A 12,445-nucleotide genomic window follows, 5' to 3' on the forward strand; every position below is an offset into this window, starting at 1 on the left:
GGCCTTCGTTGTACGTACCGGTAGTAATACAGAGATGGGTCGCCGATCTGTTCTCGATGTTTACTGCAGGACCAGCGCTTGGTGCCAATGATGAATATGGGGAGAGGACAGGCGTCAGACCGTTGATCGAGTCCTCTGCCGTCCGGCCGTCAAATGAGACAATCGAAGTTTACTTCTGATCATCTGCAACCTCGGCCGACTGAGCAAATCGAGACGCTACAGCCAGCCAGTGTCCCGTCCCCCGTCCTACCACGTCAATCCCTGAAGCCTATGGTGCCAGGATGGTGTGCGTGTGCCGCATGGCTGAAAAGTAGCCTTGCTTCAATCACGGCTGTTCCAGGGTTGCAACCCGCCAGACCGTATCTTCATCACAGATAGAATACGGAGCAAAGCCTTCCTAAGGTATGGCTGATACTACAGAGCATTACTCCGTATTACTTTGTACCTACCTTATTACCTATTTGTTGGTCTAGGAGGTCTCTTATCGGTGAAAGGAGTAGCGGATGCCGATTAGCGACCAATCATATCTTGTATATGGGATAATTTAGTGCGGAGGTATCGCAGGGGAATAGGCGGTCGACGAACATTTCTGAGATGTAATTAATTTGGCGCGGTGTCTCCGCCGTCGAAATGACCTGTACCCGCGTTTGGCGAGCCTCTGTGACCAGAGAGGTACAAGTACTACGTAATTACGGAGGACACTCTACACGCTATTATCTACTCTGTAACAAGCCCGCAGCTGACTCGTACGGAGTATCCACCGCCCCAGACAAACGCGGCAGTACACCTGACGCGGCGGTCATATGTACTTCGTACTTGGTACAAACCTGACCGACATGGAGGGGACAAAAGGCAGGGGAAAAAAGGAAGGAAAAAGAAAAAGGATAAAAGAAAGATAAAAACCCCCTCGGCAAAGGGCGATACACCCATTTTTGTCAGCTCTGCTATGAGACAGCTCGACTCATGGATCGCCGTATCCAAGGCGACCATCTGGGCAATGCTCCCTGAGGTGTTGTCAGGCGACGTTCGGGCGACACGGCCGAAATCCTGTGCTGCAGGTAATGTGTCTCAGAGACTAACCATGCAAAGGCCAAACAGAGAGAGTAGCGTTATGGTAGAGTCGACGCCGAGGCATCACAAACCTGTGATTCGGTGGAGTGGAGATGTGACGCCAACCATCCAACACACGCGGAACGAAAGCCGATAGAGAAGACCAAAAGTATTTTTAGCACTGCGACCTTGCCGTGGGTGGTTGGGTGGTGTGCTACTATGCATCGATCGCTTTACCTGCCGTCGACCTGAAAGGCTGGATTGGTGACCACATACCAAGCCCTAGACGCCCTCGTGGTCAACTAAAAAGGCCCGCCAGCCAGCCCACCGACAATGGTCGTGGGGAACCGGAGTTTCGAATCTTTTAGACGATTCCCTTCCTCCCGTTATGATGTCCTGAAGCTTGGGTATTTCCGCTTGTTTGTTGTGGAATCCGACACATTGCAACACAAGAGGAAGAGGCTCTTCCGAATCCGAGTCGGTGCTAACACTGTTGGACTGTTAGGCCTGGATTCAAGGATTCAAAAACTCGGTTCATTCAAGGGCTGTTCATTGTTGCCGCCATCGACTAATTATTGGCCCACTGTGATGGAACTTGGGCCAGCCCCGCAATCCAATTGGCTCGACTGGTCATGCATTTCGCCCAACCGTATGGAGTAGTTACTTCGTAGTCCATGCATCGTGCATCGGCGAGAAAGGAGTGCCTTTTGTGGAGCAGGTGTACGTTGTAGGTAAACTGACTGAACGCTTTGAATACAATACCCAGAGAGCGAGCGCAGGATTCCACTAAGTATCCTTAGATGAATAAGTAGGGAGGCTATCGGATGCACTGTCGGCTAACGCCAACCACTTTTGAGGATACAGTAATGTGACGTGACACGGGCTGCATGCTGAGACGGGGGTAAAACCATCATCATGTCATGCGCTTGCCGCGACGTCTCCTCTTGGCAAAATACTGATAGATACTGACAAGACAAGACGAGAGGCCGCCCCTCTCTGTACCCGTACTCTTTACGGATTGTTGGTAAGGTAGCCACAGACTGAACCGAGCTCAGGCGCGGGGGGTGGGTCGGTGGATCTGGGCGGTGGTACGTACTGTATCTACCTAAGGCAAGGTACATACCTTACCTAGGTACCTACCTTAGGCATTGTTGTTACCCCAGCGGGATGTACCTATGAGATGAGAGTGGTTCCGAATGTGCGTGCCATCTGGAACCTGGTAATAGGAAAATAAACGATCATGAATAGAAGGCGATCCACGTTCCCGCTGTCGTGTCCGACGTGTCAAGCATCCAGAGACTGAGCCAGTGTGGCATTTTGTGTGCCTGAGTGATCTGAAAGGCGGAAGGCCCCGAGGAGAGGCACGGATGAATGTTAGTGGTATCGATAGTGCGAAACGGGCAGGGGACGGTCAGCAAAGCCTGTAGCGCCGCCGAAATGCAACGCTGCCTACCTAAAAGGTAGTCAACTCCAGGAGCATTCTCCACGCTTCTCGGGCTGAGGTGTCATACTCACGTACTCTGTTTGTAGAAACTCCTGTTTGTACGGATATTTCGCAACGGTAGGCTTTCTCTCCCACTCTATGTGTGTGCGTGTTGTTGTCATTGGGAAGGGTTCGGTTGGAGGGAAGAGGCGCCCATGTTCAACGTTTTCTGCCAGAGGGTGGGTGACCTAAAAAAGAGGAAGACAGAAAAGGAACGCAAGAATCGTGTTTCTTTGTACGACGAAGAGTAGCAAAGCTTGGCACGAACTTAACGGGGGTTATGTGGAAAAAGTCGATGGTCTTTTTCGGCCTTTGTATTTGCACACTCCGAGAGAGTCGCCTTGAGATATTAGTGTCGTTTCGTTTGTTCGCTTCGGTGCGTGTTCGTCCCAGAAGATCACGTCGTAGACTCTGAACGAAGGCCCGACTTTGGAACGAGGGGCTAATTTCGACGGAGGGAAGTATTCTGGCGGCGGGACGAAACGTAGGTCAAGAAAAAAAAAAAAAAAGAAAAAAAAAAAAAAAGAAGTGGTTGGCGAAGAACAGTCCTTGTCTTCAACGACGAACTACCTTATTCATACCTTGAGGGGCGTGGCTCCAAGAGTCGGTGCATGGGGTGATTGGAGAAAATATTAGGCGCTTCCCGTGGGCGACCGGAACAAGAACGGTTGGTGCGAGAGGCAAAAGTACAGTACTTCGTCCCTACATCCTGGGGTGCTTCGTGCATTGTACAGAAGAAGTAGGCAAGTGCCTACCCGAGGCGAGGAGTGACCCGCTTCGGTAGACATCCCCCGGCACGAAGCTTCTCTTCTATTGGTTAATATCCATGTCGCTAGTTTGCACTCGCCGTCTCGGCACTGGTTGCCTCTAACTGTCCCTCCTAAACGAGCCTCCAAACGGTGAGCTGGAGTCTCCAAAACTTTGCCATGTACGGGTTCACTCTGTAATTACAAAGTACTTCGCACTTGCCATTTCCAAGCGCGCTACGAAAGGGCGCCCCAACATTTCACCCACCTGTCTATCGAGTACTGACCCTCTTGAGGGCTTTAAATGCCCCATCCCTCCACCGTGAACGGCAATGTGAAATGATAGGCGAATAATAGATAAGTGACATTGTTCCTTGCGTATTCCCTTGTTCTGTATTCTGTAGGTAATTACTTCGTAACAAGATCGTGGTACCTTGAAATCAAGGCTTGGCTGAAAACACGTGACTTTTAACCCCGCTTTACATAATCTTCGAGGAGACGAGACCAAGACCGCGTTTGAGGTGGGGCATTTCCAACGTCGCGAGTCGAACCGACTTGCCGACTAAGTTTGAGCCTCATTGTAACTGGTGTCTTCGGATAATAGAAAATAATCAAACCATGTCAAAGTGTCTTCCCTTCGATTATTTTTGCCTATGTAATCGTATACTGATTATATGTCCCTGCCATATGAACAGCCGGCACTGATAAAACTGGCTCTCCGTTCGCGAAGAATTCGTTCCTCACGTCAGGCCTCATCCAATGGCATGCCGTGCTCGACGCTATAAGCGCTGGCTAAGCGCCCTCCAGCCAAGGCCGCCTGGCTACCTCACTTCCTCATTCATATGAACCTTACGTCAAGTTCAGTTGGACACATTCCTTCCAGAAGCCTGATTTCGCTGCTAACCACGCTCCCCCTCCGCCGGATGCCACGAGACGAGTCGAGATACGATGCAGGGTCAGCGCCTAAAGACCCTATTTATAACTCCCGACCCAGGTTTCCGGACCGGAGCCGTGCGGGTTCTGTGGATCCCGGCATCTCATGTCTACGATCTCTAGCTGCGCAGGTCCGGTCCTGGGGTCCCGAAGCTAGATATGGAGGCGCCGACTGACACCCTCCATGCATCTTGGCCCTTCACGATGCGAAGATCTACTGGCCCACACGCCAGCACCCTGCAGTGCCGGACTGCAGGCAGTCGAGAAACCGGGGAGCCACCAGCCCTCGGGCGTTACGCCCGAAGAAGTGACGCACGCGACGCATTGGACAGTGAGCTTCGTTGGCCGACTGCTCGCTATGACGACTGGTGGTCCTGCGCCCTAGGCCTCATATGACGTCGGCGCCCCTGAGCAACGACGGGTGATCCCATGCGTGACAGGCAGCCACGAACATAAGCCAACCCATGGGGACCCCTCCAAGTCCGTAGATCCTGCCATCTCACCCCCTTGACAGACAGGGTGTCTGATAGCATGTGCACTACTATCCCGACATCCACCCCTCCCCCCCTGTTGGTCTTCAGCTGTCCGCCAGGTCACCAACTGCCAACGACTCACCAGAGCCGCCCGAGAACGATCTGCCGAGCGTCACGAACTGCGGATACTGCAGAGCACTCTCGGCTATCGTAAGGCTACAGCCAGAAGAGAACCAGGGTCTCATCCACCTGTGCCGCTGTATGGTCCTGACATCCCGGTCCCATGGGGGGGGGGCTCAGACCCGGTAAGTTGTTGCCGGATGTAAGTTATTATTAGGTAGATTTCTGATCAGCATGATCGCTCCCTTGTCTCAACCCCAGTTGCTAAATAAAGCAGCGGACCAGGAGTCTCAACCTGCATCTGCTTATGACATGCAGACTGCTTAACATAACGTCAACTCCTCGCACGCTTAACACTTATCTCTCTGTTTACGTATGCCCCAAGCGCTTTATATCCCACTTACCACCCTGCCTTGTTCTCTTCCCCCTTAAAAGACACAACAAGCGCCGAGCAGAGTTGTGCTATGTCCACATCGAATCGTATTGCAGCTGCCCCTTGCTCGGAACAGACCGTGATGCTTCTCGGCGGCTCGACTCGTCCTGTATTTTCCTGAGGTCAGCCCAGTTCCTTTCCCACCACTGGATCCATCCTATCACAGCATGCGAAGAACCAAGACATCGAAGATATTCACCCCTCCCCACTGACACCGAACAATACTCTCGTTTCACTTGGCTTTCTCATTACAGCGGGACAGGGGTCAAGCATTCTTCATATGTCCGGTCCGCCAATATTGCGTGTTGCGTTGTTGACGTATGCAGCGGCTATGAAGAGTGGAAAGTAGGAGCATCGACCTCGTCATGTTCGTCCCCGATACGATGTCCTGGATCTCGAATAATAGATAGACGGTGGTCAACCAACCCCCGGTGAGTCGTACCCGCCATCCCCCCGGCCCTTGAACCGGAACTGCCTTTGAAGCTATCAGGCCCATCCCTCCCAGCAACGCCTACGTAACGACCATACCCTGATTCCGCTCCCGTCGCGGGGTTTGCTGGCTCTGTACTCATATATGTACCCTCAAGTGTAGGGGTACTTTCAGAATACATGCCTCATTTCCTTTGCCTCTTCGCACTCTTGTCACTTACAGTGCTCAAGACGCTAGCACTTCGCTTATGCGATGCCCCATTAGGTTCACTCCCGCCAGCCTTCTCGGCCTGAGCCTTATCCTCACCAGAAGCAGCCGTTTCCTCTCCCTTCGAATCGTTTTGGGATCGAGTCCTGTTACTCCACTCCCCATCGTTGATGTCTGATTGTTTCGCCGTCGTCTTCGCCTCCTTGCCAGATCCATCCTTCTCCGGGTTCGTATCGTTGGCACCCGTGCCCTTTGCCGACTCGGCAGAACCCCTCGGAGGGTTCTTTTTTCGTTCCCGCTCCTCGCGTTCTGTCTTCTTTGCCAACTCCACCTTAATCTCGGCATCAATCTTATCCGTGACCTTGCGTGCGTCCAAAAGGCTGCTGACGGCGCCCATGAGCTGCTCGAACTGGGCCGTCACTGCGGCAGTCGGCATGGTCAACCGTGGGGGGACGTCGAGCTCCGTGAGCAGATTAGAAATGCGAATCTGCTGCTGACCGGACTTGTTCGTGAAGAGCTTGTTGATACGCTCATATCGGAATGTCGGGCCCGGCGGTAGACGATCGTGGTAGGAGACGCCATATATGTATTTTTCGGCCTCAGACAGCTTGCGTCGTTCCTGTGGCTGTTGTTGCTGTTGTTGCTGCTGCTGTTGCTGTGGCTGTGGCTGTGGCTGCTGCTGCTGCTGCTGCTGTTGCTGTCCCTTCTTACCGCCGGTCTTCTCAGTAGGTGTTGACGCGGCATTAGCACCAGAATTCTTATTCCCTGGGCCGGAGGTGGTGGTAGCAGCGATACTCTCGCGCCGGCTTGAGGCGCCATCCGCAGCTGCTGATTGACCAGGCGCAGATGGACTGGCACCATCCGCCCCCATCAGCGACTTGCGTTTCTTATTCTTGTCGACGGCCATCATGGTCTGGAGCAACGTCTGCAAGCCGGAGCTCGACTTGAAAGAGCTGATATCTTGGTCCGTGTGGGGGTAGTCGAGTCGGTTATACAGTTCGCGACGCTCCTCATTGAACACGGCGCTGCGTTGAAGTATGCGTTTAATCTCCACAAGAAGCGACTCCTCCTCGTTGGCTTCCTCTTTGGTTCTGGTCATTCCGTTGATGGCGAACTCCTTCCGGAGCCTCTCCTGCGCCGGGTTGAATTTGGCCATCGTTTCATGTAGTGCGCACTCTTCTTTCGTCATATACTGGACAGGCGTTTGCGCTGCCATCATCTTCGCCGCAATCTCGTAGTACCGCGCTTTCAGATCCTCCATCGAACGGGGTTTCGGTGCAGGAATGATTGCTTTACTCTCATCACCATCCGCCGACGACTCGCCATTGATCGCCTCGGGTACGTAGTCGTATCGGTCCCAGATTATCGGCCATCGCAAGTCGTACTCCTTTACGAGATTTAGGAGATAGTCTGTTTCGTCCTTGGTCCAGTCGGGATTCACGAGGTTGGTCTGGTACTGGTCGTCGCTGTATTGTGGCACATCAACACGCACGTTGAACTTCGCAAAGGCTGAGTCTTCCAGTTCTCGCTTTGTCTCTTCGCTCTTGACACGTTCGCCTTCCTGTGGTTCAGTGGCGCCAGCCCCCGGACCATCCGTCTTCCTTCTCCAATGCTTCAGGATCAAACTTCCTCCATCGCCACGGGCCGAGTTTTGAAACACCCGCAGTTCCCATTTCGCAGCCGGCTTCCGGCTTGCGATGCGCCGCTTCTTGAATATGGAAGCCTCAGGGACGATTGCGATTGGGTTGTCGCCGCCCAGGTTCTGTACTTCACGAGCCAAGCCTTTTAGGCTCAGCCGCGGCGCTGGGGTCTTCTGCTTCTTTGCCGGCCGGGGTCCCGCGTGGGCTTCGAGATTTAGTACGTCTCGGACGTCGGAGGAAGTCATGTTGCAGAAGGTATGACGCGGGCTTCGGCGGGAGGGAGGGTGGGTGGGGGTCGAGGAGTAGCAGAGGCCGATGCGCTGTGGATAAGGAGACGACTCAAGAAGCCGGCATTAGTAGCATCGGGAGCCGACACATCCAAAACAAGGAATCTTGTAAGTCTGAGATGTCGTCCTGAAAGTTGGTGAGATGGGGTTTTGATGAAAGCCGAGAAATTGATGGCACGGTAGTTGGAAGATTGAAGTCCACATTGAAAAGTAAAAGGCTCAGACGCGAAGCAAGTTTGTACGAAGTACGTACACCGTGCAGCGTATAAGGTACCTAAGGTAAGGTAATTAAGGTACAGGTAGCCTCGCGACAGAAGGCACGTGAGAGACCCACTTTATACATAGGGGACCCATACGCGTACAGAGGTAGTAGGTACGTACATGCACAACAGGGCCAATTTTCGAACGTGGCAGCTTTCCGCCTTGGTCTGGTAGGGGGCCATTGAAGTTGATCGTTGAAGTAATTAACGGGAACCTCGAAACGGTCAACCTCACCCAACTGGACTGTCTGCTCAACAAGTGCCGAACTGTACGATTGGAGGAGCGTCCTCCCTTTGAGTTCCCGATCTCGACACACATCCATCCCCTCACCAACCACATTGACAAAGATGAAGGCCCTCCTGCCTTTGCTGTCCCTGAGCGCCGTCGCGCAGGCGATCTACTTCTATATCGACGGCACCTCGCCGAAGTGCTTTTTCGAAGAGCTGCCCCAGGATACTCTGGTCGTCGGACACTACACGGCCGAAGAATGGGACGACCGGATTCAGGACTGGGCCAAACATGATGGTATTAGCATCTATATCACAGTCGATGTACGTCACCCACCACCAGACGGTTCTCCCCCCTGGTGACCGTAGACCCATGGTCACTTGCATTCGCCCTCCTCCTTCCGCCGTGCTACCGTTTGACAACCCAGCCTTTCCCTTGCCTCGTATCTCTCTAACAATGCTCTGCCTTCCCTATAGGAAGTCTTCGACAATGACCACCGCGTCGTCTCTCAACGCGGCGCTGCCTCTGGAAAATTCACCTTTTCTGCGGCCGACGCCGGCGATCACCGCCTCTGCTTCACCCCGTCCTCAACCTCTGGCCGCTCAGGCTGGCTGAGCAGGGCCAACCCCAACGGTGGCATCCGGTTTAATCTCGACTTGGTCATCGGCGAGACCTCCAAGATCGAGTCACGCGACAAGGACAAGCTGCAGGACATCGCCTCCAGGATTAAGGACCTCAACGCCAGGCTGCAGGACATTCGCCGAGAGCAGGTCTTTCAAAGAGTATGTCATGCCCGCGCTGTTTCTTTCCCCCGCCCATCTTTCGCGGACTTCGCTTCCGAGCGAAACCTGAACCATGGTTTGAATGCACCTGCTAATCGCCGAGCCTCTTCTCCCCCAACAGGAACGTGAAGCCGAGTTCAGAGACCAGTCTGAAATCACCAACTCCCGTGTCGTCCGCTGGATGATCATCCAGACCGTTGTCCTTACGGGCACTTGCGCATGGCAGCTTTCTCATCTCCGGTCTTTCTTTATCAAGCAGAAGCTTACCTGAAGAGAGACAGGAGTAAAAAAGGAGGAAGACGGAGAAATAGAGGACATGGTGGCTAGGAGCAGAGGTATATGTGGTCAGAAAGACAGTCGAATAAGACGTGAGGGGATCGATCCCTTGGCCTCAGGAGTGCGCTGGAGCGAAGATACAACCATGGTCATATGCATCTGCTTTCTATGCTGCGCATCGGCCTATGCATCTCGCCGTACAACGATGCCGAGACTCGAGCGAAAGGGGAATTGTCTTGCGTGTCGGCTGTCCATTCGAACGAACGGGATTAGCATGAATGGATATCATGTAGAGAATAGCGCGCCTATATGAAAAGAGTGAGAGAGGAGTTGGTCTGTAGACTTAGTTTGCCATGAGCATCCACAATGATTCAATGGGATCTATTATTTCTAAAAGAGCAGGCCAACAACGACTGACAAGAACACTTCAATGCGACATCTTTTTCATCCCCATGTGTTTTCAAGTCTTGAAAGCCTACCAACTCCCGAAAAGCCCATTTCCCTGAAGCTAGCTGCTGTATCCTTTTTTTGTTGTCTGCTCTCATCACGCGACCCTGAGGCGAATTCGACATTTGACAGCTCTTGCACCTGCTCTCGGGCAAGACAAGCGACTCCTGTCTCATCATTCGCCTCGCGCTGCGCTCTTATTATGTACAGTAATCAAAAAACATATCGTAGTGCCAGACCCAATGCTATGGAACCCGCCTTCGCCCCTATGCGCCGTGCTGCGCTGTATATTAACAAAGATGTATATATGGTCCGTTGTTGCTGTTTGTACGCTATTCCTCAGCTCTGATGGTCTTGTCTTCAGAAATCTAAGGCATCCTCGACATTTAAGTCCCAAGGTGTACGATTCGAAACTGGCCGTCCATGCCGATAATGCACCGGAGTGATGTGGCTGCTGCGAGGCATACCAGGCAGAAGGCGTTGCCATGGATGGTGACCAAGAAACATCCCGAAGTTACCGATCGCCAATATAGAAGGCACCGTGGCCAGTAAGAGAGTAGCAGAGAGGTGACCAAGGAAAAGGAGTGGTTTGACATCCAGAAGAAAAGGACTTTAGAGAATTGCGAGACAGTGCAGCGGGCACCGACCGCGAAGTGCCAGTATGATTTTCAGCCATAAAGAAAGGAGAGTAGACGAGGTCGACGTGGAGGAGACAGCGACCACCTCTGCGACCTGGTATGATAGACGGTCTCTCTAACTCGTCTTTGCCGTCTCTATCCGGATGTTCGTTCTGTCGAGTTCACAAAGTCGTAACTCTAGCAATTGACGCCGATGAGACTAGCCTGTATGCGTATCAGCCGCAGGCCTGACCACAAATGCAGGTTAGGTCTACTTACCGCAGCAAAGCACCTTCATGAACTTCTGGAACCCCGTGGGCTGGGGTTCAGTGGGACGGCCGTTGAGCTGGCCAGGTTGGTTCATGGGGCTCTGCTGGGGCGTCGTCTGTGGAAGGTTCCGGTTGCTGTTCTGGAATTGGGCTTGGGTGGAGGCCGTAGGCGTCGCCATATCCCGAAGACCCCCGGCTCCGCTTACCCGCTGGGCGCCCAGAGCGCCGGGGGCGTTTGGCCGACCTTTGTTCATCTGCTTGATCGGCGACGGAGGCGGGGGTTGCGCGGCGTTTAAACGGCTCACGGTCAGGTTCTGTCCTTGGGCAAGTGCCGCAGCATTGGCCCCGCGATTGCTGCTGTGCAGCTCCATCTGCGACGGGCCCGGTCGCGCATTTGGGTTGTGCAGATAGGCCGTGTGCCCCTTGCTGCCACTGTCCCAACCCTTCCCCGAATCCTTGGTGATCTTCATCCAATCGTACTCACCGTCCTCAACTTCGCCCGAATTCTTGAGGGCTTGTGTGAAGAGTTCCCTGAGATAGTCGTAGTCTGGCGTGTCCTCGAAGCCGAGATTGCGCACGTAGGTGAGGTATTTGTTGAACTCTTCCGGGAAGCCCTCACACAGATCCCTGATCGCAGTAGTTTGCTTCTTCTCGCCAATCTTCTCGTACTTCTGCTTGTTGGTGGCAGCCTTGAGACCTTGCCAGGGCAGACCACCTCGGAGGAAGTACATGAAGACGTGACCCAGGGCCTCGAGGTCGTCACGACGCGACTGTTCCCGACCAAGGTGAGTGTTGATACTCATGTAGCGGGCCGTGCCTGATAGGGACTTGCGCTCGCGGTACGGAATGTGCTGCTTAGTTTTGGGATCGCGGTACTGTTTCGCCATGCCAAAGTCGACGACGTGAATAACGTTGGCCGCCTTGGTACCGGGACGACCAATCAGGAAGTTGTCAGGCTTGATATCGCGGTATATCAGGTTCTTCTCATGGATGGTTTGCACTCTCGAGAGCTGCGGTATGGTCAGATAAGAACGCTAGCTGCGAGTGAGAAGGGAAAAAGGCAAGTACCATTTGCTTCGCTACCATGACTACCGTCTTTATGGTAAACCTGCGACCACAGTGGTCGAAAAGATCCTCGAGCGAGAGTCCAAGAAGGTCAATGACAAGAATGTTATGCAGACCTTCCTGACCGAAGTAGTAGACGTTAGGGATGCCGGCTGAATTGGTGTTAGAAGACCAAGAACTTCGTGTTTTCAGGACTCGGCGGTGGACTCACGGCACCCAACGAGAATCTTGTATGTTCTGTACTCATCTCGCAGTTGAGGAGCATCGCTCTTGCGAGGTTCCTGCATTGTGACCCTAGATCAGCTCACTGGCCTCTCTGGTTCCCATGACTGGAGATAACTCACGAATTTGATGGCCACCTGCTGGTTATTCAGGAGATTGGTGCCCTCGAAGATGACGCCAAACGAGCCTTCGCCAATCTTCTTTCCTACTCTATAATGCACACCAACAACATTACTCGAGGAGGAAGCCATTCTGTCGCAGATAATAGGTCCTGTGGCGGACCGATATGGAGTAGATGGCGTCGTATCGGGTCAGAGGTTCAACCGTGTTGCTGGGGTGGGATAATTTGGGAGACGTCGGCTCAGATCGAGATGGGTCGCGAGGATGCTAACGAGAATGGGCAAGCGAGACACCTGATCACCAAGTGAGAGGGCTGTCAGCAAGCAGTGTTTCCTTTAAGAAAGTCTTTAGAGTAT

At 53.2% G+C, this 12,445-nt stretch overlaps 3 protein-coding genes across 3 annotated transcripts; 1 reads left to right on the forward strand and 2 right to left on the reverse strand.

The window, feature by feature from the left end:
• Window positions 1-5,852: 5,852 nt before the first annotated feature.
• SODALDRAFT_337560 (SWR1-complex protein 4) lies at window positions 5,853-7,760 on the reverse strand (the record flags this gene model as incomplete). The annotated part of the gene is made up of 3 exons (XM_028612705.1): window positions 5,853-5,992; window positions 6,029-6,640; window positions 6,713-7,760. 3 exons carry the CDS (start codon window positions 7,758-7,760, stop codon window positions 5,853-5,855), a joined length of 1,800 nt encoding a protein of 599 aa, XP_028463460.1.
• Window positions 7,761-8,183: 423 nt separating this feature from the next.
• Window positions 8,184-10,553, forward strand: SODALDRAFT_381804 (hypothetical protein; the record flags this gene model as incomplete). The annotated part of the gene is made up of 10 exons (XM_028615185.1): window positions 8,184-8,233; window positions 8,323-8,614; window positions 8,768-9,073; window positions 9,195-9,313; window positions 9,469-9,582; window positions 9,815-9,866; window positions 9,929-10,005; window positions 10,161-10,238; window positions 10,298-10,363; window positions 10,457-10,553. 10 exons carry the CDS (start codon window positions 8,184-8,186, stop codon window positions 10,551-10,553), a joined length of 1,251 nt encoding a protein of 416 aa, XP_028463461.1.
• Window positions 10,554-10,684: 131 nt separating this feature from the next.
• On the reverse strand, window positions 10,685-12,220 carry SODALDRAFT_337562 (kinase-like protein; the record flags this gene model as incomplete). Its single annotated transcript, XM_028612706.1, has 4 exons — window positions 10,685-11,692; window positions 11,751-11,899; window positions 11,959-12,028; window positions 12,092-12,220. 4 exons carry the CDS (start codon window positions 12,218-12,220, stop codon window positions 10,685-10,687), a joined length of 1,356 nt encoding a protein of 451 aa, XP_028463462.1.
• Between the last annotated feature and the right edge of the window lie 225 nt (window positions 12,221-12,445).

This window comes from Sodiomyces alkalinus, assembly GCF_003711515.1.
Source record: "Sodiomyces alkalinus F11 unplaced genomic scaffold SODALscaffold_11, whole genome shotgun sequence".
Lineage (NCBI taxonomy): Eukaryota > Fungi > Ascomycota > Sordariomycetes > Glomerellales > Plectosphaerellaceae > Sodiomyces > Sodiomyces alkalinus.